At 37.5% G+C, this 23409-nt stretch overlaps 1 protein-coding gene across 2 annotated transcripts in view; it reads left to right on the top strand.

Annotated features, from left to right (window-relative positions):
- The window catches only part of LOC129564701 (hemicentin-1-like), a 137777-nt gene that overhangs the window by 40750 nt on the left and 73618 nt on the right, over positions 1–23409 (top strand). For both annotated transcript variants that reach the window (XM_055438960.1, XM_055438895.1), the window contains exons 3-4: positions 659–736; positions 834–966. In XM_055438960.1, coding sequence (XP_055294935.1) covers positions 659–736; positions 834–966 — 211 coding nt within the window. The remainder of the gene's footprint in view (positions 1–658; positions 737–833; positions 967–23409) is intronic.

Raw genomic sequence — 23409 nt, 5'->3', positions numbered from 1 at the left:
CAGAAATATTTCAGTAAAAACAGCTTCAAGGTAGAAAAAAACACTATCCATTTGCTTCTTTCATTCTTCTAAACTATTTTTTGCAAGCACCCATAATTTTTCATTGAGCGCCTTCAGACTTTGGAAGCTGACTACGGCCTTGATTTTGCTCCATACACGTTCGCATTTCGAACTTAAATTAGATTTTCACAAGTGAACACTTTTTCCCCTCCCTCTCTTTCTCCCTCTCCCTCGATTCAACGTCAGCTGGAACGTCGCGAACGTGCAGAGCGGCAGCTTAATCGAAACAGTGAGCAAAGAATGTGCTATTTTACCATTTATTTTGGCTTATAAATCGTTCAGGCGCGCACCAAATGTTTTACACTTGAAATATGTTACATCCTCACCTACGCTTTGGTGCTCGTGTTAGCGACACTTTTTTCTCTCTCTGATTCTCTTTCGTTCCCACATGCCACTCACACTCATATGAAATGACATTCTCTTTTGTCGTTTTTTTGTTACAGCCAAACGAATTATTGCCGTGATTTTTTGTCCGATGTTTTTTCCGTCTACTTTTCATACAGAATTTCAGTGCTATGCAGTAGGGGGCTTCAATGAATTGACATAATTTTTCATAACTGGTTTGATATTTTGATTCGATTGTCTTGTGTCATTGCAGGTGAGCTGGATTCGAAAGCGTGATTTGCACATACTCACCGTGGGCATTCTGACCTATTCATCGGATCAACGATTCCAAGTAAGTTAAGCAATGATATCAAAACTGGTCATAGTGATAACGCCAAATGATAATCGTAATGAGAACGAGTAATAATCGGAATTTCGGCTTGAATTAGGCCATGCATCAGGAGGGTTCCGATGAGTGGACACTTAAAATAACATCGCCGCAACCGCGCGATTCGGGCACATATGAATGTCAGGTATCAATGGAACCGAAAATCAGCCAAGCATTCCGTTTGATGGTCATCGGTAAGTGCAGTTGTAAATAAATCCTTTTTCAGGTTTTAACATTTCAATAGCGAGAAGAAGAAAAATAGCGGCTTTGAACAATTTTCAATAGTGCTTGACGAACGCAATATATGCTTTGGAATTCGAAAGCACGATTAGCGCGCAACGTTTTCGCTTCATCGCGTTATTGAAAGGATTCAAGTGAACGAATAGCAGCAATAAATTAAATACTATTCAAGTGCACTATTAATCCGATTGAAGTTTAAGTGCATCCAATCACTTTGGATCGCTGGAGCTATTCATTTTTCAGCGACAGCCATATTTCACAAAGTTGACGAGAAAAAAAACCAACAAAAGTCATTCGAAGAAGTTTTTCGGAATTAAAATTCTTTTCTCTCTGTGTGTTGAACACATTAAAAGCATCTGGAAGGCGTTTCACTTTTGTGTCCATTGTCAAATGAGAGCAAATTGCATGCAATTTGGTTCTTTAATATTTCACATGGAGCGCGCGTCACACTAATAGGAAATTGAACCGATGAAGATAATGCGGGGAGAGCTAGGGGAGACACGAAACTTAAATGAGTAAAATTAGAACATTATTCAATGATAATAGGAAAAATAGAAGAAATTAGTGAGTTTGGTTTGCCAATGTTAACGCTTATGGACGTATTGTTCATTGTTTACAGAATAATCCCGTTAGGTCTTCCATAAGCGTTGTATTGTCAGTGTAATACGCTCTGCAACCGATTTTAATAGAAATAATAGCACAATATTAGCACTTTTGCACCAAAACTAGAAAAATTAGAGGACATAAAGCAAAAATATATAAAATTGAATGTAACTAGACTCTACTAGAATTTGTGTCTGGTCCCTAAGGGGAGAGAAAGTGAAGATGAAAAAAAACACCGAGATGCAATGTATACAAAGAAGAGATGGGGCAATTTTAGCTGTTGTTGTCTTTCGTCATTGCTCAATGTTTGCAAATTTAATGAAATCTTTCAAACGAAAAGAAAATGGCCGGCCCATCAAAACAGGATAAATAATTTATGGCGCTTCACTCATCAGTGTCTTACAGTGTGAGTGGAGTAATTATGCTTTTCACGCTCAAAACAATTAAGTGTGTTTTCCGGATTGTGTGTTTTTTTTGGACGACCATTCCGGAGCACGTTCTAAGGCGTGCTCACGATGGCAGGAAAAACAAATTAACGCTCTTTAGAATGCCAATGCTCCAGCACCGTGTCGAGATTGGAAGCGACGAGGAGAAAAAGAGAAAAATGAATAAACAACACAAGGAGCTGCCGTTTCAAACATAATAAATATTCATTTGCCGTTGTGCACGTTGCCCAGGCGATTTTTACAGCAGAATCTCGCGCTCGCACGCGCGCGCACACATTCATCCATTCACAGTCATCATCATCATTTATTATCGTTTGTATGGGTGCGATATTCACATAAAAATAATTGAATTTTGATTTAGATTGAACACACACACTTCAAAGCAAAGAATGCGAAATAGCCACATTTTTCTGATGTCTTGGAATGCATCAGTCATGTGACTAACAATCAAAAGCGATTTCATTTCACGCGAAACAATGAGTCTGATTCATTGATGTCACGAGACATTGTTCCAAAAATGGTAGTCTGCAAATGGAACGATGCTTTTTTCTGGCATAAGATTCCGTAAAAATACATCCACTTGATTCGAGGCCATTTTTCATTGCGGCTTCGAATTAATTTGTGGAAGTGTTTTTTTTTGTTTTGCTTCGTTTGGATATTTTTCCGTGGTCCACGGAACGAGATGTCTAAAGTATTTAATGAGCGATTTTTCTCGTTCAATCGACGTGAAAGCAAATAGCATTCGCCGCTCAAAATTATATACGATAATTAATTTCCATTGAAATTCGAGGCATGAAGAGAATGAAGGGAGAAAAAAAGAACAGAAGCAGTATTCAGAATGAGCACATTTGAGCCGTCGCAAGGCAATTATTCATGTACGTAAAATTGGAAAAACGAATCGCAGTCAAGGCACCACTATAGAGAGAAAAAAAACGCAACCGGCAGAGTGGCACAACATCGACAAAAGTCGATGAATAAACAAATTCAACCCCCTCGAAACATCATGAATATGCATATATATTATACGCGCAATGCTCATATTAATAGGCAATGGTAACGATAGAAGTAATGGCACTCGAAATGAATGCCAATTGATGATACAGATGAGGAATCTTTTAATCTTAATTCCACTTAATCGAAATAATAATTTCATGAAACATCGGTGCAGCCAGTCCAAACGGTGTACTAACTCAATCATGGATTCTGCCTGTGTAAGCAACTTTGATACACACTCACATAGTGAGAGTGTTTCTCCCTTTTGCGCAATTGTCTTGTAGCATGAAGATTTGTTAACCCTTTGACGACCAAAATTGAACATATGGGAATTTTGCAATTCTGCAAAAGATTCGTGCTCAGCGACCCCAAAAATCATAATAAAAATGTTATCAAAAATTAATTTTTTCAACTGGAAATATGAAAAAAACATGGGCCATATGTCTCCCATTGGTCGGTAACGGTAACTATCTTTCTATGGAAAAAAAACATGTCTCTTATGAGAACTACGTGTAAAATCTTTTTCGTTTTTAAAGTTTTTAGATTTGTTTGGAACCAAAAATGGTTTGTATTATGCTTTGTTGTGCCATTTACCTTTACCGACCAAAGGGACACATATGTCCCATCGCGTCAAACGCAATAAAAAGTGGAAGAAATGTTTTTTCTAAATGAAGTCGATTATTTTCAGAAAGTAACGAACATTCCGCACATCATTTCAAATTTTCAGCTTTAAAAGTTGCACCGTTCAAATTATATAGGGTTTGGCGCAACTTGGAAAAAAAAGTTAAGATTTTTCGACTTTGAAGTGTCGTATTCGAACACAGCGATAATACATATCCAATATCATGGTACTTTCTGGTAGCTACATTCATTCTCTTTCAAGAGAAACTAATTTTTTCGAAATTGATTTAAAAATGTGGAAATTATAGACGAAAAACCAAATGGGACATATGTGTCCCAAAGGTCGTCAAAGAGTTAAGTAGTAGAGCTATGCAGGCGATGAGAAGTATCGTTGTGTTGTCTGGCTTTTTATCTCTGTATTCTGTTACACCAGTTTTTGTCGTTAAGTATTTTCAGAGCATTTTCTGTTCTGACTCCTGGTGGAAATTGAAACGAAAAGTAAATTCCGTTGCTTTCAACGACCTTTTGGACGTTTTTGCCACGGTAATTCACCTGCGCTTTCGAAACCTCTCAAATTATCACGCCAAACATTTTGTTCATCATGAAGTTGTATGCCATTGCAAAGAACAACAATCAAGCTAGAAAAAGAAGCAGCAGACTTTTGCGTCTGACGACTACACCGCTTTTTTTCCTTTTGTCAGTGTCTAACATTTCGATGAAGAAGTGTCGGCGTCTCAAGAAAAAAAAAAAACGAAAAAGAGGAATTGTGAACGAGACCATGGGGGAGGCGAGCATTATTCAAATTGGTTTTCTGTACAAATCATTAGCGACAAGTGCGCGAGGAAGAACGACGAACGAAATCAACTCTGGAAAACAGAAAATTGTGTGCCATTTACTCTGCATTTTGTGTATTAAGCCCTTATTATAACACTCGAAATTCGAAACAGCATGGGATGAGACGCGAAACATGCCAAGACATGAACTGTGTGTGTGTGTGTGTGTGTGTGAGAGAGAGAGAGAGAAACACAAAATGTATTAAATATTCTTGTACTGTTGTTCTCCTGTTACATATTCAATATGGAATTCGGAACTTGGAGTATGCCCTCGATTAACAAGCGTGTCAAACTTTTTTTTCTCTTGCTTCACACTCACGCTCTGCGTTGAAATATATATATTAAAATATTTCTTGCCGTTGATGACAAGAAGATTATTTCGGAGGCATCAGTTGAAAGAATAGCACCGATAAATGCTCAAATTTCAAGGAATGCCACTCACGATAAAACACTTGCCAACTTAATATGAGGCTCTCCTCTTGAAGGCTTTGTCACTTTCGAATATATTCGCTAAATTGTCTTGAGCTACTGGGTCTTCAGAGGAATGAACAATTTGGCGAGTAAATGAGAAATTTTTTTTTAACTGAACAACCGCTTTGAACAGTTGGCGTTGATGATGATGATGCTGATTCTGATTATTTTTCGTCAAAGCGCTCTACGATGTCGATTGCAATTTGCATTGGAATTAAAATTACTTTATTTCACCGTAAAAACACCGTAGAAAAACAGAAAAAAACGACATCAACTCATAATGGATGAAAGAAATGGAAATATTTTCTTTGGCATTTTTTCTTCTTCTTCTTCCTTCGCTTGATATTGGAATAATCAGCAGCAAGACAAACAGAATTTTTGCCGCTAGCTCAAAGATAACAAGTAGACTTGTAGATCGATGGCCATTCATATTCGAATGCTTTTATAAATTGCTTGTCGAAAAAAATTCGCTTGCGAGAAGAAAATGCGAGCTATTTCTGCGGATAAAAAAAATCGAAAAGAATTTGAATTTTGAAAAACACTTTGATGGCGATGCGTCTCTTCACTCACTTCCTTTGATAACTGACTGGATATCCAAAAACTGTTGTGCAAATCAAAAGCGATTTCATTTTATACGCCACATCATTCCATTTGCTTGAGTAATATTTTTTAAAAAATATTTCGCACAATATTGTGCGAGCCGAAAAAGAGCGACTGAAAGATCGAGGGTTCCGATAGCAACCGAATGAGTGATAGACGTCGAACCGAAGTCTATCAAGTGAATGCCTCAAGTTGTTCAGCTCATTTATTTGGTTGCAAAATTTAAATGGCAGTTGCATTCGACACAAAATGAGCTGCCGAATTGCATTTCGTGTGGTATTGAACCACTACCACCACCGCTGCTGTCGTCGTCAGAATTGCCGTTTCTCTGCATGAAATGGAACGCTTGCAAACTCTTGATTTATTATCAAAAGAAATTAACAATTTAAATTTCACAAATCGAAAATGTCAGCGCAAAAACCGCACACCATTCTTCGGCTTGAGAGCGTACGTGCGCAGAGCACATAGCGCGCACTCACAGTGCCAAATGACGTTCCAAAGGCGAAACTCGACATCGATGTCAGAGCATACTTAATGAAGGCAATTCATCTATTTCAAAAAGTTCACCTTAAAATAACCTCTATAAAGCCCGTGCAAAACCGAATAACCGCAGTCTAAAGCTGCTTTCACTAGCTCACTAACTCTTAAGCCCTCTCTAATAAATGTCATGCATAAATCGATTGCATTTATTACATATTTTGTCGCCCGCGCACCGTGTGCGTGTATGCTCTCCCCATTTAGTGATGCACTCACAATGCACGTTCATTCATCGCTGCGATTTTATGTGATTTCTCCGTGAGAATCCTCACAGAAAACCAGAAAACCCCTAAAACCCTGATTCAAATTCAACAACACAAAATGCCACACTGTAACCATCTCACTAAAGCTGATTCTGCAATGAAATGTACGAGAACTTATTTGCTAAGCAAAAAAAGCGAACCGAATGCAAGCGAAAGACAGAGAGACTGGAAAAAATAATCATGTGATTATTCATATTTACCATTTTCATTCCATAGAAGACGCTTGCAACAACCACAAATGACATGCTCAGCAAATATTTCGAACGAATCAGAACGATGGTAACGGAAAAAAATTGAAACGAATAAATATTGGCAGACAACAAGAATAAAAGGTGCGGCGTGTGGGTCGTAAACAACAAACTGAAGAATTTTGCATATACCGATCACACAGTATGCGCAGATGGATGATGGTTTGATCGAACATGTTTTCAGAAACAAACAGACGACCGAGACATAAAAAAAATGCATTCGGTTGCAAAAATAAACCAAATGCATTCATATTTTTTCTACAACTGGATTAATCCAGGCAAAAAAGCCGATTTACGAAATGGGACTGCGCGTGCATCCGATGAAAATTTCGAGAGGATTTGCTTAGCGGTCGTTCAGCAAGAAAAAAAAACTAAAAATAGTCCTCGATTTGAGTTTTTCTCGCTAAAAAGAAGTTTATTTTTATTCATAATTAAAGAGACGATTTATTTCTTCCACTTTGACTGAGGAAAGTTTCTTGACCCGGTTACACAGACAGGGCAACTAAATAAAGTTTACATTTTTCAGTCATTATGCAATTTCAAATTCAGACATTATGCAAGAGTTTGTTTCTTGAAAATTATTTACGCTCAGGTGAATTGTTGCAATTATGGCCAAATAAGCACGAGAGCACAGCATTCATTAGTGGTTCAACATCTGCTGAAGGTTGAAACAAACAGCCTGCGCTTTCGTTTGCTTCGGTGGCTTCTTTGCAAAGAAACACGCAGAAACGTTTATTGAGATGGAAAGGCTTTTCATTGCAAGTTTTACTTTGAATTTACGGTTCTTTCAATCCATCGTCCATTGCTTTTACAACACACTACTGACAATGGTGCAACTCTTTTTCTCTTTCTCTCTCTCTCTCTCTCTCTCTCTCTCGCTCTATGTATTATTTACGGGTGAAGAGTCAATAAAAAGCAAGACACAGAACGAACGGACGGACAAGTATCCAAATGTAAATCAAATAACATTCCATTGAATTTAAATGAAAAACTCGTTTGAAAACACCGAAACATAAAAAAATTGCTTGCAATTTTTACGATTCTTGAAATGCTTTTTACGGATGGAATTTTGTGCCACCGCCGAGAAATTGCATTTATTCCATGAAATGTAACAGCAAACTTACGCATTTTGTTTACGTTCTTTCAAATTGACAAAGTAAGCAAACTGCTTTGCAAACATACCAAAGATGAAGAATAAAGACAACCCGTTGCGAATGAGAGAGAGAGAGAGAGAGAGCAACAGCACAACAACTGGTTGATGAAACGAAGCGAACGCGTTCGTAAGTTGGTTAGTTTTATTGTGTGTTTTGTAGGCAAAGCAGCAGAAGCGTTTTTCTCATTATTTTACTCCACATTGCTTTGAGTTTGAATTGTTTGAACTGTTTTTCGATGCATTTTCTTCAAGGCTAACAAAATATTTGCTATTTAAGGAAACCCCAACCGGTAGAACACAAGCATTTCATAAGATTTGATTTCGATTTGGTTTTTAGCACCATTTTGCTTAATGTGACAAGTGCTGACGGTGGCGAGTGTCATTATTGATGAAATTAAAATAAATGTGCGGCTCAGCAGAATTGTCACAGGTTTTGTGCCTCGTATCGATGACAGGATAAATGCCAATTGTTTTAGATTGAATAGCGGGCGGTGGTACAACGATGACAGCCCCAACCGAATACGCACGGAGAAATAAAAGTTTATTGATTCTCCAAATCAACAATAAAGTAAATTTATGATGAGAAATGTATCATCAGGCCGTATTACGATTGCTTTAAGTACCGCACATCCTTATCCGCACAATCCACTTAAGCCAAGAAATTGCGTTCAGCGTTTATTCGTCTTTTATTGGCACGTTTCGTTGTGGATATAAAGTGAAACCAGTTATGATACATTATATTCCCTTCGCTCGCTCACTCACTCACTCACTCGCTTGCGCCCATTTATCGCGGTGACACAAGCCTTGGCGAATTGTTGCCGTTGCTTATTCTGATTACTGTGTAACGAAAGCGATGTTACAATTGTAACTTACAATGGCAACATTGCCGTCGAATGCGATTGAATTGAATCGAACAAGAAAATAAATTGTCGAAACCTATTGTTATATCGATTGTAATTACACATCTTTAACTTTCATTGAAATCCATAAATTCTACTCGGATGGCAGCATTTCTCTCTCTCTCGCTCGCTCTCTGTTTTGCTTGGAGATGCCCAAAGATGTGTCCGTACGCTGGTAAACCGTTCGCGGTTTATGAAACGTGCCAAAGAGTGAAGCCACAATGCTCGCGCGCTCGTACCAAGTAGAAAAAAGAATCCCATAAATTCACCATTATTTTCTATCGCTGAAATGGTTCATCGTAAAAGAAGAAGCGAAAAAATGCGTTTTTGGGTATAGGAATTCTTAACATGTCGCTACCATTTCGTCTGTTCGTCGCGCAAAAAATTCCATCGCTCAGTATTTTTTCTTCTTATTCTTTTTTTCAGAGCATTGGAGTTGCTGGCTATGTAGCGCTGCTGGTGAACAGATCTGTTCAACAGCAGCTGTTGGTTGCGTGCATATTCGCTGTGACGGGCGCTTGTTCATCTAACGATTCTCACACATAGTGTTTGTCCCTTGCATTCACAAGGAAACAGACAGAGAAGCGTATACAACAGAGTCCGAGAGAGATTTTTATTTTGTTCATTTACCGTTATTTGTCAACAAGTCTGCCTATATCCACGCATAGTATACAGTCCATAAGAAATGTAACATGTTCGCCATTTAGTTTTATATTGCCAATGCATTAGTTATGGGGATTTTTGTTTTGTTGCACTGTAAATAGTATATGTCCATTGGAAATACACAGAAACAATGCAAAGAGATAGACAGATTTGTTTACGAACAACAAAAAATAAACAAAACAAAAATCCCCATAACTAATGCATTGGCAATATAAAACTAAATGGCGTATATTTTACATTTCTTTTGGACTGTATACTATGTAAAGTGGCAATGCGTGGATATAGGCAGACATGTTGGCAAATAACGGTAAATGAACAAAATAAAAATCTCTCTCGGACTCTGTTGTATACGCTTCTCTGTGTGTTTCCTTGTGAATGCAAGGGACAAACACTATGTGTGAGAATCGTTAGATGAACAAGCGCCCGTCACAGCGAATATGCACGCAACCAACAGCTGCTGTTGAACAGATCTGTTCACCAGCAGCGCTACATAGCCAGCAACTTCAATGCTCTGGTTTTTTTGGCTTGCCAACCTACAAATACCCATTGTACGTTCGCTAACAATCGAATTCTTTTTGAATTCATTTATTTGGAAATTTCCTACGATCGCATTTTATTTTCATATGACGCAGAGCCATTGGGGAGTATTTATTGAAATGTGCGCTTTTTTTCTGTCTTTCGTTGTTGTTCCCATCATTTGTATATGAATTGGAAACTATTATTTTTGTTTACAATTCCTTAATCTTGCGCGAGTGAAAACATGGAATCGCAAAGGTGGAGTCGATTCAGAATAAAGCAATGCGATGCGATCGACGGGAAGTCGAACATTCCAATTCGAACTCATCGCGACAATAAATCGAAAATGGCATTCAACGTGATTCGTATCAAAAGATTCACAATCCACTGCTGCGTTTGCAATAAGTTTAGGTATAACAACAACTCACATGTATTCACTAACGAAACCACTTTTCCAACCACTCTTTCTCTCCCCTCTCTCTCTCTCTCTCTCTCTCTCTCTCCCCACTTACTTACTTTTTGCACACAAAAGAAACAATGACGACGACTTCGACGTCAATGAGAAAAAAAAATCGTTGCTTTGCTTCGATTGAAAGAGGGAACGCTTGAACTGCTAACTCATGACATCCAATCGGGTTGTGTCCGCTCCGTATATACATACATATATAGGCTTTGGCTTTGGCTTTGGCTTCGAACACAACGAAACAAGAAACATACGAGTATGAAGCAGATATGACTGCGTTTCAATAAAACCATGCAATGTAAAGATGTGCTGAAATGCGAATCCATATTGTCAATGGAATGAAAATATAAATTAGAATGAAACGATGTCACAAAACGAGGAAAAAAATATACGGAGAAAAAGAAAAGCGAAGACGAGAAGATATTTTATACGAGTTTTGTGTCGGGGCTTTTTTGCATTTAGTTGCTCAAAAACAAACAGCACCGCGTCCATATCGTCAGGACTACATACGCTTGCCTCGCAAAACGTCGCTAAATCAGACGAGAATAAGCGTACGACACAAACAATAAACAAAAAGTGTTCGTCATTTATGCGAGATAGCAATAAATTACGCGAACATACACACAAGATTTGCAAGTAAATTATAATGGAAAAACAACAGAAACGATAAACGCGCGCGTGCGACTGCGCTCTTCGTGACATCGAACAAAGTGTGCGCTCGTGTTCCGTGTGCACAGCAACAAAACAAAAGTCAAAATAATGAATATTTAGGGGGATGCCAATAAATATTCGAATAAATTGTGTGTATACAATTGTTTGATGTAGACACAAAGCCGCATGGTATGTCAATGCGCGTTTCAGTCTCCATTTGCTTTGGAAGCAATAACGACGTCGAATCGCGTCAATGAGTTTTATGAACTAGTGACAGTAAAGCTCATGATGATACCCATAACTAATGCAATCGCAATGTCATTACTAATTCAATGCTGAATAATTGAATGTGTTTTTTTTTCTTCTTTTTTCAAAGTGGATTTCACTTTTAATGGGATTGCAAACGACTATTCGATTTGAAAACTCATTAAACATCAGCCAATTACAAAGTGATTTTCATAAGAACCTAACCGTTCGCGCCGTGAAAACAAACACGCTGCTTACCTGCTTGTCATGCACAAGCGACCTCGATTTATTCGATGGAAAAATAGAAAATAAAACAAAGGGTTTTAATGAAGAGAGCTACAGCGAACAATACAATACGACGATGATGACGGTAGCCATCTGTGGGGGTGGTGGTGCTCGTGCATTCTTCGTGCCAAATAAATAATTATTGCTTTGCAAAGAGAGAAAAAGTTTTTGTAAACAATCATAGTGTCAACAGATACAGCTGCAACCAAACACACATAAAGTCTGTTGATATTTGACAGCCAAACAGCAGCAAAGACCATTGAAACAAATGGGCACGCATTCATGTCTCCCTATCTTTTTGTGCTCAACAGCATTGCTGTTGTTTTTTTTCACTCTCTGTCTATATGGAATCTTTTTTTTCTTATGTGCTCATTCTCGTCTCATTGAAATTAGCGTACCGTCAAGTGCTGATAATACATGACACATTTCGTCGCATATAAATAAAGAAATAAAATAAAATGCGTGAGTGGATGAAGCAAAAGAGAGAGAGAGAGAGAGAGAGAGAGAGAGAGAGAGAGAGAGAGAGAAAATGACGCAAAGGAACACAACATTTTTTTTTAAATAGAGAAAGTAAGTTTTAAGAGCGAGGCGACAGAGGGAAAGAAAGTGGTGAAATGGAAAAAAACGTTATTCCGTGAACATTGACACATATCAAACGATTTTTTGCGTTGTTTTGTTGTTATTGTAATTGCCATTGTTGTTGAAGAAGATTGTTGCTGTTGGATGCTGAGCGATAGGACACATAAAAAGGAGCCAATGGATGAGTCGTCTCTCCGCCGTCAACTCTCGTAAACAGTATTAAAGTCGTCAAATGTTTGTTTTCATAGTGAGCTGAGCGTTCCCAAGCCAGGCCACCAGCAAGAACCCTAACGTCGGCAACGCAATGAGACAATAAAAAACAAAACCTAAAAAAAGCTAACGTAAATATCAACAAAGCAGCGCAAAGATGTTGTTGGTGTCAGCTAAGGAAGAAATCGACACAAAATTTCAATGTTGTGACAAAAATTGAAAAAATCCCAGATTTTAAAAGAAAAAGCAGCGGCAAAATTTTATAGCCGGGGTTGTAACGTAAAATGTAAGAAGGTCCCGAGAACAAAATATACATGCCAAGCATCAAATATGGACAACGCAGGAGGGAAAACTCTTGCATAGCTAAGAGCATTTGCAATGCAAACGCATTCAGATCAATTCAAATGAGGAAAAACAAGCGAATAAAAAATTACTGTAGGTAAATACGTGGCAGCGAGAAGAACTAATCAGAAAAAAGTGTATGGAAAGTGCAAACAAGGGATGTAAATGTAGAAAAAAATCTTCCAAGGCTAACGGCAACTTACTGCTCCTAACCGGATTTGTGTGTGGCTACTTTACGTATACGCATAGACCACGAATGGCCAACGCAATGAACTGAAAATAGATTCAATTAGAAGTAGAATAAACAGCTCGGAATTCACATAAATTTCCAAAACCTCCCACACAAATGTACGCCACCAACAAGCGTATAGACATGTTGACCGCACAAATATTCAGCAAGCACACAACGCCCAACAATACAGCGAATGAATGAATTCGAAAAATAATATTTATTTTTCAATGAATGAAGCAATGCGCAGAGAAAAATGCACACAAAAATCCCTCTCTCACTTTTTCTCCCTTCAACAAGCGGTCTTCATTCCGTAAACTTTTGAAACATTGAAGTTTATTTGAAGTGATGTGCAATAAATGAATTTGTATGAGCTGTATCCTCAGAAGAACGCAGACTGTACGAGAATTCAATGTGTGGGATGAAAAAAAAACTCCATTGCAAATAATATAAATGAAAAACCAACATCAAAGCCGCTCGCCCCACGGAGTCTGTGTTTTACGGATCTTCTTTTTTTGCCATACCACGAATTAATTTTCAAATGGATAGAAAGTTGGCAAAAATTAACAGCATTATACGGAATATGGTGATAATTTAGTTTAAGTTCGTTTGCTTGCTCTTTTTACAGTTTTATATATTCAGTCGAACGTTGATGCATTTTCCATGTTCCTATTTTCCCATCGCCAACATTCATTTTTATGTATTTGTAAATGACGTTAGTAAAAAAATAGCAAGTCATTTGTAAGAAGTTACATTAACAAGCGACGATAAAATGAAATTCATGAATTTTATATTCGTTCCAAGTAAAAAAAAAGAGCGAGAAAAAACTGAAATCATCAAAAGGCCAAAGCTGCGACGAAAGTGAACATGAGCAGCAGCAGCTATAGTTTTACATTTTCGATATGTTTCTAATAACTCAAACATAACATATTATTAGATTAATAAGATTCTACGATATTATCAACGTATTATCTTATTATTAATAAGATCGCCATTTTATTAAAAAGTTAATAAGATCCATCTTATTATTAATAAGATAATCTTATTAAAATATTAATAAGAAAATCGGATTATACTAACCAATTTTTTTCAGTCCAAATGTTGAATTTTTCTTCAGAATTTTTTTCAAAGTTTCATACTAAAAACATGTCAAATATCGTCAGACGACGAAATTTCGAAGAAAAATACATCTGACAATATTTGAAATGTTTTTAGTATGAAACTTTGAAAAAAATTTTGAAGAAAAATTCAACATTTGAACCGAAAAAAATTGGTTAATAAAATCCGATTTTCTTAATGATATTTTAATAAGATTTTCTTATTAATAATAAGATGGATCTTATTAACTTTTTAATAAAATGGAGATCTTATTAATGATAAGATAATATGTTAATAATATCGTAGAATCTTATTAATCTAATAATATGTTATGTTTGAGTTATTAATATGTTAATAATTAATAACATTAGTATGTTAATGCCTGTAAATCTATAGCAGCAGCACCAGTTTCAACGGTTTGATGATAATTTGTGTGGTGGAACGAGTGTCCGTGATGTTCTTGCGTTGCAATTTTTTCTCAACTAGATGTGGACAGTAAGTAATAAACTTATGTGAGAGCCCGGTTGATTTCCATTCAAATCAAAACTACTTAGCCTGACTTACTTAGTATGCCAACAGCAATGGAAGCATTTTATGGCGAGCATAAATTTTCAAATTTCCTGCAAATTCATCAGCAGAAGAAGAAAAACCAGTTGAGTGGCCTCCGCCGCCGCTGTCGTCGTTGCCTCGAATCGAGAACGAATCATTCATTTTGTATGACCACATTTTTTTCCTCGTTCAATCTTGTGCTCTTGAGGAATTTTTTTTATGGTAGTTCGTCTTGCTACAGACGAGTGATAAAAAAGAAAATAATAAAAATATTTATATTGCTCCATGCAATAACAGTCATAATGACACGCTGACGAGAGCAGCAGCAACTGCGAAGAAAATGACGTGAATATTGCATTCCATCAAGTTTCGCGCAGGAAAAAAAACGAACCGTGTTGGCTTTACTTTTTGTTCATGTGTCCTGGGACTTCGAAATTGATACGGAACCAAGTGTCAAGTGCAAAAGCCATCTTTTCGAATTCCGTTTTTTTTGTAGTTGTTGTTCCAATGGCGAAAAGAAAAAAAAACTAATTCAAGTGAATCGCATTTCAATTGAAACCTATTCCGGTGCGTATGTACTTTGAAGTGCCGTCAAAATCAGCCATTGAATAATGACATTCTAGCATTGTACTATTGAGAGACATTAACCAAATGTATGTACACACAGAAGAAACAAACAAACTTGAAAGATTTCATTACATCGTCATGACGCTTCCTGTCGTTTGCTTTTTCCCATTTTATTGTAACGCTTTTAGGTATGATTTCCTTTGTCGCATCCCTTTTTTTCTGCCTTGTCATTTCAATCCACTCAACACATCGTACTGCCGTTTTGATGTTATTCTTTCTCATTCTCTATTTCATATGCCTTCATCGCCATTTCAATCGTTTCGTTCACGCAGCAGCCATTAAATAGAATATTGTTCAAATGAAAAAAAAAAAAGCGAAAGAAAAGACAACGAAAATCAAAAACGGCAAAGAGAAGAGAGAAAAATAGAGAAAAAAGATAGACAGTGAAATAAAACTGCAAATGCGAGATTAAATAAGTGCTATTGACAGATAAAAAGCATTTCTCATTCTTCGAATTCTCCATCGCATATTTGCAGTTGCTCAAATGTACACGTGTTCACTGTCTTTTCTGCGTCATCTTCTTCATTTTGCTAAAAAAAATCTGCTTTTTCTTCGTTTCGCTGGCTGTTCCGTTGACGATGTGCGCGCGGGCTACAATATGTTCGTGCATTTTAATCCGGCATTTCGAATTGAGGCTTTTGTCTCTTTCTCTTCCATTCTCTTTGCTTCCCTTCCCTCTTTTCGAATACATTGCGACGCTTTACCTCGATTTACTCTAATGGCAAGAGTAAAACAGCGAAAATCGCCTAGACAAAAAGCGCAAAACATTTTTCTCCTTCTATCTCATTGAACTTCTTTTTCGGTTGGAAAATTTTCTGGTCTTTGTCAACGCTGCAAGAAAAAGGATAATACACAACTACACAACTAAATGCGGAAAATAAAGCGAGAGATATTGTCCAGGGTGGCAATGTTTTGTGTCATTTTCGCTTTTATTATTTTTTTTGCCTTGTGCCATTTTTCTTATCGGCTGCGATTTGGTTTTTTTTAAGCATCTGCATTTCATAAGGTTCTCTCATTTTATTTTCGTTCAGCTTGAAAATCTCATCGTCACAGCAATTACGACACCAAAGATGCTTAACGTTGCCACCAAAGCACAGAGCAGTTCATATTCGATTTTTTTTTTCACACAATGAATGTTTGTGTGTGCGTGCATGTGTTGATTTTTCTGCTGCTGTTGCTGGTGCTTCCTCAATGCATCAGTGTTGAGGCAAATCATTCAATTTTATTATTTGGGTTGGTTGACATGCTCATTCTCTATTCCATCCATTGGACACTCGATGTCATAAAAGCACACAAACATCGCATTGGGATTTCGATTCGTATCTCGTTTCTGCTGAATTTCAAACAATGCGAGCTGCTCGAACTGCGGAACATACCAGAAAAAAAAATCGCACGAAGCGAAGAGGCAAAAAAAGAGAACGGTAAAAAGGAATAAAAATAACCATGAAATCGTAGTGAATTTAGTAGTATCGCATTGTCGTTCGAGTGTGTTTATTCAAGAGATAAGCTTTTTTGCGACAGAGTTGACGCTGTGAAGCAAACGCAAACACCATCCTAACGTCGAGAAAATCATCTATCGCCGAAAAAAGAATATCGGGCGAACACAAACAGAAGAGGAGGGAGAGTGAAGAGTGTGCGAGAGTAAGAGACTCGGAGCACAACTAACGATCCACGGGATGCTCAATCCGAATGTATTTGTGTCATTGTTTATATAACGCTTCCATGTTGGAAATATCTATCTCCTGCACGCCCACATGCACACACTAACACACCAATACCAGCATGGAATTAGATCTGGGAAGAAGGGAAAAAATTGATAAAACTTGCTTAAAATATTCCGCTAACAATGGCAACCGAGCATTGGAATTCGGTATATATATATCGGACACATACATTCAGATTGCCCCCGAAAGCGGGAACGAACGAACAAACTGAAAAGGAGAGAAGCACTGACTGCAAGATCTGAAACAATGTCCACGAAAAAGGGCGCTCTACAATGCAAAAGAAAACTAAATATACAGAGAGAGAAAAAACGAAATGGAAAAGTCGTACCGCTTTTGTATATCTCTCTGTTCTGATCTCATTTGAACCCATTGTTTCGCTTTGGCCAAGCCATCATTTTGAATTAGTATTACAATGCTGATTTTTTTTTTACTTTATCTGAAGCGCATTTTTTTCGTATTGGTCGATGATGTCAGCTTTTCTAAGCCATTGTTACACGTTGCTAGGCGAACTTACCTCGTGCACAGACTTTTTTTTATCTCCATCACTTTGAATTCACAGAAGATACAAAAAATAATATATCACCGACTTTCAGTGACCATCTGACTTGAGCGAAATGAAAAAATATGTGCCGCAAACGAAACACATGCCGTACGAAAAGGAATGAAATGTGAAGTTGTTACTCGACTGCATGGTAACGCACACACTCACAAAAAACTGAAGATTTCTCTATTGGATTTTAACTACGCTTTGAAATGGACTGCATGACGATTGCATTCATGCTCCGGCCATGGCAACGCCAAACCATTGCCACAGACAAAAAGACACCCGAAGACAGTTATTATGACAAAGTGAGAAAAATGCACACGCAAAATCCACATTCGAATGATTCACATTACCGTGAACAATAACTGTCATTGGCAGCGTCGTTCTGCTTAAAAGCATCTACATCTTAGATATTCCCGTTGATTTTTTTTTCATCGGTGCTGTCTCATGCTTTTCATTCGTCCAACGACCAGCAGCAATATTTGTGTTGTATATGTTTTATTTTATCTATCATCGGGTGTCTTTTTATGGCTTTCAAAATGCTGTTTTTTCCTTTCTCTATCTGTCTCTCTTACCCTCTCTCTTTTTGCTTTGCGTCTATTTCTATGCGGCTTTCGTCTGGTTGTTTCGGGCACGGTTAGATCTTTTTTCTTTTGTATACGGCTGATGCTACTGCTCTTATGTACGATTATCTATGGTTGTGAAGAGTTAAATGTGAGCGCAATTGGATTTTATGAAGATCTACGGTTTGAGTGCTTAAAGACAAGCCTCTAAACGGAACATGTGCTACGATGCAAAACGGCGCTTATGACCGCATAAATGCGAATGAAATTGCCATATCAAGGCAATTTCACCCATAAAATACTTGTATTGCGAACTGAAGGGAAAAAATGCATTAGATAAAAACAGACATTTGAACAGACAGAGCCACACCAACAAAACATACTCAATAAACTTCCATTTAGCACGCGTGTGGATCTCAATCGTCGGCAGTCCGACATAACAAAGTCATTCGGGAAAAATATCACGTTTTAAAATTTAATAAATTTTCAACGTGTTCATTAGCCGAGTATTTTGTCTGCAAACTTCGGTCCGCTTCGCCACAAGTGCGTCGAATTCCTTTCCACGCATTCAATTCGCAATTTAAATTAATTCATCTCGCCCGAAACTTTGGTCTACCTCACATGGAAAACAAATCGAAATTGCAAAATATTGGCCAGTGGATCGAGACCACTTTGAATTTTCATACACATCCAAAATTATTTTTGCAAAGACGATGTTTGATGCTATGCCATAAATTCCGTTCAGAGTTGTATTTTGAACGCTCTGTTTGGCAATTCAAATTTATTCGAAATGAAAAATAGCGTAAAAATTGGGTTGAATACTTGTTGCCCTTTTTTGTTCCACCCCGTAACCGGGCATTTGAAGGGAACCTGGTTTCGTTTCAGCCTCAAATAATAAAAATCTAAAGGAAAAGAACAATAATCAACTAAAACCATTTGGTATTTTGTATTTTATATATATATTTTTGTGTTTGTGCATGTGCGCCATTTATCAAACGGAACACAAATACAATAAAAAATATATTTCAATTTCGATTAAAATAAATTTCGAACACTGAAAGAGCGGATGCCAAATGAAAACAAACCGCTAGCTCGAAATTGGATCGAACGGAAAATGGTGAAAGGGCGGACAAAGGGAGTAAAATAAGCGTTACTACGAAAGAAAAAAACGAGAACACACTCTAGAGAAAAATGACAAAACAGACACATCGACAAAAATGAACGATATTTTTCACAAAAATATCGAAAATTGCTGGCTCAGTTATCTCTGTCTCTCTTGCTTCCATGCTTTCGCTTGCTCATCGGTGGCATCCACTCTCTTCGTTCGCTCTTTCATCTATTGTGATCGTAATAATGCCCAGATCGAAGTCATATAAATTTTCTATCACATATTTTTCTGATTCGTTTCCAAGTAAACATCGGCAACAGCGGATACTAACCGAGTCAACACATATCGACCGTGAGAAACAGAGATTGCAGAGCGAGAATATGAGACCGAAGAAGAGTAAAAGCGAAATGCGAATAACGACGAAAGCAACAAACCAAACGGTCCAATGAGCTTAGAAGGACATGACTACGAGCAACCGATGAGCTGAATGCGAACGAACACATACACACGCAAGCAAGCAAGAAAGAACGAAAAAACGAATCGGGCGAGAATCAGCTTACAATATAATAATCGATTCAAAACAGTGGAGACGAAGAAAACGCAAATATCAAATTCGATCCCAAGTGCGAACGTTACGTCTTTTAAAAGACGTGATTCACGTATTCACGCCTTTCTCACGTCTTCTATATAATTACCACACGAAAGACGTACGTCTTCTGTGCAGTGATAAATGGTATAGCTGAAATTTCCCTCACGCCATTCTCGCGTATTCTGTATACCATTGCACAGAAGATGCACGTCTTTCAGACAGGAAATTATATAAAAGACGTGAGGAAGGCGTGAATACGTGAACCACGTCTTTTAAAAGACGTAACGTTCGCACTTGGGATGGGAAAAAGCACAGAAAAATGGAATGGCAAACTATATTTTTCTTTTTTTCTTCTGTCGAAATGTTTGATTGCGAAATATGTCCTGAATATGCTAACACACAAACACACACTAAAAACAAGACCGCAGGTCGTCGCTTCGCTCCGCTCTGCGCTCTTGAAGCTTGTAAATTTAAGGGGTTTAATTAATTTGATGTTTTTCATCAAATTATTATCGTAAGCACTACATGGAATGTAGTTTTAATCGTAGTATACTTTTTGTATGCAAATCATTTTAATATTGTCAAGTATAATTAAATAAATTTATATGATGATATTGTATTCTTCACTTATGTGTTTTATGTACATTCAATGTGAATGATCATCGTACATTATTTCACATTGGTAACGAAAAAAGTGTAAATTTTTTTTTGAGTTATTCCAAAAGTGAATTACAAGAACATGATTTTATTTCATTTTTGCAATTAGGCGTAATTGTTTCATTTCAAATAAAAAATATGGATATTAAAATGAATCAATTTCGGTCCAAAAAAATGGCCCAAAGACTCTTAAAATTTTCTTGGGACAAAAACAACTACAGTAGCCTACGTTCCATGTAGTGCTTAAAAGAAAATGAACGGATGGAAAGCAAACGCAAAGAAATGTACGGTAAATAGAGAAGATGTGAATTTACGATCCAACTAAAATTGGAACGATGACGTCCTTGTTGATAAAATTGTTCTTATCGGGCATACGGGTTGCTGCTGCTGTTGGGGCTGCTTCTGCTTGTCCGAATTCCGTCGTCGAAAAACACTGACAACAAAAACAACACCAGCAATGACAACCGAGAAAAAAGAACGAAGAACTAATGGCGACGGGTTCGCCTTGTTCATCCACTGCATAGATTGTGATAGCAAGTGAGATAAAGCTGATAAATGCCGGACACATGCACTGAAAAGTCACTTGGCCACTGTGTGTGAATTGAAAATTTATGTTGATTTTTCATTTTAAAACCAGCAAAAAGTCATTTCGTGCAGCTTCCGACGGACAACAACTGTTGAGCATCTAAAAGCGCACTGACATTCCGATCATTTGCTCCTTAGTCAATGAAAAACAGCTGATATTTCCGCCGTAAGCGGATAGCTGATTTCCTCATTCGTAGTCATCATTATTCCCTGTGAAATTTATACGGGCGATACATTTGGCTGGTGACAGAACTTTAAATACAAGTCATGACATATGACTGCTCATATTCACCTACAGTTTTTTCCTACATCATTTTCACACGTCCCCAAGAATCAGATCACTGGTTATTTTTTTGTTCGGTTATCTCTTTCGTATCTCTTTCGGTGACGTTGAAAAAACATGACACATTTGAGTAATATGAATTGAATGGGTGTTTGCCCTGTTACAGCAGCGCTCCATGTGACAACACAAAGTTGAGAAAAGAGTAGGAGATAGAGTACGTCAAGCATATTCGAAAAACTACGATCATCAGTCAAATGGAGTGCCGTCTGTTGCATGTTTTGTGTGTACTATATGCTTTGCAAGCACTTAATCCAAATTCATGAATAAATGTGTTTAGCTGTTGAGTTTCATGCACCGTTCTCTGATTTTTTTTCCATTCGACGTACACTAGATTATCTTCACCAATCATTTTTTTTCGCACACACACATATATTCATGAAACCGCGTGTGAACAGTTGCTGTGTTGCTATCCTGAAGTCAATTTTATGCGATTACATCACATATTCAGCATTCGTGCCATTACGGCAACAATTCACAGCGTTGAACGCCAAATAAAATGCAGAAGGGCACCCGATTATTTATTTCGTTGATGGCAATAAGAGAAAAAAACATCAAGCAGAACAGATGAGAATTGCAGGACCGGCTGCAAGAATGGTTTAAAATTGAAAGAAAATTATGGATTCTATGGAATTTACGTCTAGTGAATCAAGTGCAGGCAATGAACAGAACAGCAGAAAGAAAGCGCACTCATGTCGAAAGTGCTTGCGACTTTCATGTTTTATGTGTTTTCGCCAATACTAGCTTGCCAGTTGTTGACGTGAATAGAGGTGACGTGTTGTATCTCATAAAATCCACTTGAACAACGCAGAAACAAACAAGAATGGTGAAGATGAAATGAAAAAAATATAAGCGAACCAAACGGAGAAGCACCACAAAAATGAGTAACTATAACATGTGCAATATGCTGTGTGTGTGTGTGTGTGTGTGCTCCCTCTTGGCGAATCCATTCAAGCGCCACGTTATTGTATTTCAACTTCAGTTGGATTTTTCAGTTGCTTTGTTTTCAATACATTTCTTCTCTGACTCGCTCATCCGTCGTAGATTGCTAGTGTGTTTTTAGTTTTGTTTCGTTCTTCATTTTTTTTGTTCGCTGTTGCTTCAAACTGAAACTAGCTATAAGTTTTCTGCAAACAAAGAGAATTCTCCATCATTTTAGTTAGTGGTTTTGCTGTCTGCATTGAATTTTCGCCCCTTTATTTATTTAGTTATTTATTTATTTTTGTTCTTGTTGGTATTATAGAAATAGTGAACGGAGAGCTCATGTATGGTATGGCAAATCTTGGGCTAGAGCTGTCATCGCAAACGTTTGCCAGAGTGAACAAGTTGAGTATGTTTGGAGGGTTTCGCAAGTGCGCGATACGCTTTTGTAATGCATATGAGGCTGTGAGAATGAAAATGGCAATACAGGAATGAACATTCTGAAGCGCACCAAGAAAAAAAATTCGGAAAAGTGAATCATGAGTTCTGAATACGCAAAAGTGAACCATGAACCTCCTATGCTGCCCATGTAACTTTATGTTTCACTTTTGCATATTCAGAGCTCATGATTCATTTTTGCGAATTTTTTTTCTTGATGCGTTTCAGAATGTTTATTCCTGTATTGCCATTTTCATTCTCACAGCCTCATATATGAATGATCAAAATGCAGAAACTCTTCAACGAGTCTTGATTTCTTTTTCCATATGGTGCTGAAGCGACATCTCACTGCGACAACGTAAGCTTCATACTCACAACAGAAAAAAGTAGCATAAGTTAAGAAGAAGAAGAAGAAGTGCACGGTTTATACTGTAGTTAACGTTGTCGCAGTGAGACGTTGCTAGCAGCAGTCATTTGACGGCTTTAATGTAAAGTAATACATGAAATTGAGGCTTGCTCTTCAAGTGAAATGCTATCAGTTTTGTGCAATTCAACTTTGGTGCATTTCGGAAAAGTTTTGGAAAGCGACCATTTGGCGTTAATTCGCATCACTTACGAAAAATAAATATCCGCTTTTGCCGAATGAAATAGTGTAACAATGGCTTTTTTCTCTCGGAAGTTTCTGCTTATACAGCAACGTTGCTGTACGTTCTAATTTCGATTACATCATGTCAAAGTGTTTCGGACTATTTCGTTTCTCTCTCTCTCTCTCTCTCTCTCTCTCTCTCTCTCTCTCTCTCTCT

This window comes from Sitodiplosis mosellana, unplaced genomic scaffold, assembly GCF_009176505.1.
Source record: "Sitodiplosis mosellana isolate CC-2019 unplaced genomic scaffold, AAFC_SMos_1.0 Smas_scaffold_1, whole genome shotgun sequence".
In the NCBI taxonomy this organism is placed as follows: domain Eukaryota; kingdom Metazoa; phylum Arthropoda; class Insecta; order Diptera; family Cecidomyiidae; genus Sitodiplosis; species Sitodiplosis mosellana.
The sequence above is the reverse complement of the archived record's forward strand: the minus strand, read 5'-3'. Positions and strand labels throughout refer to the sequence as shown.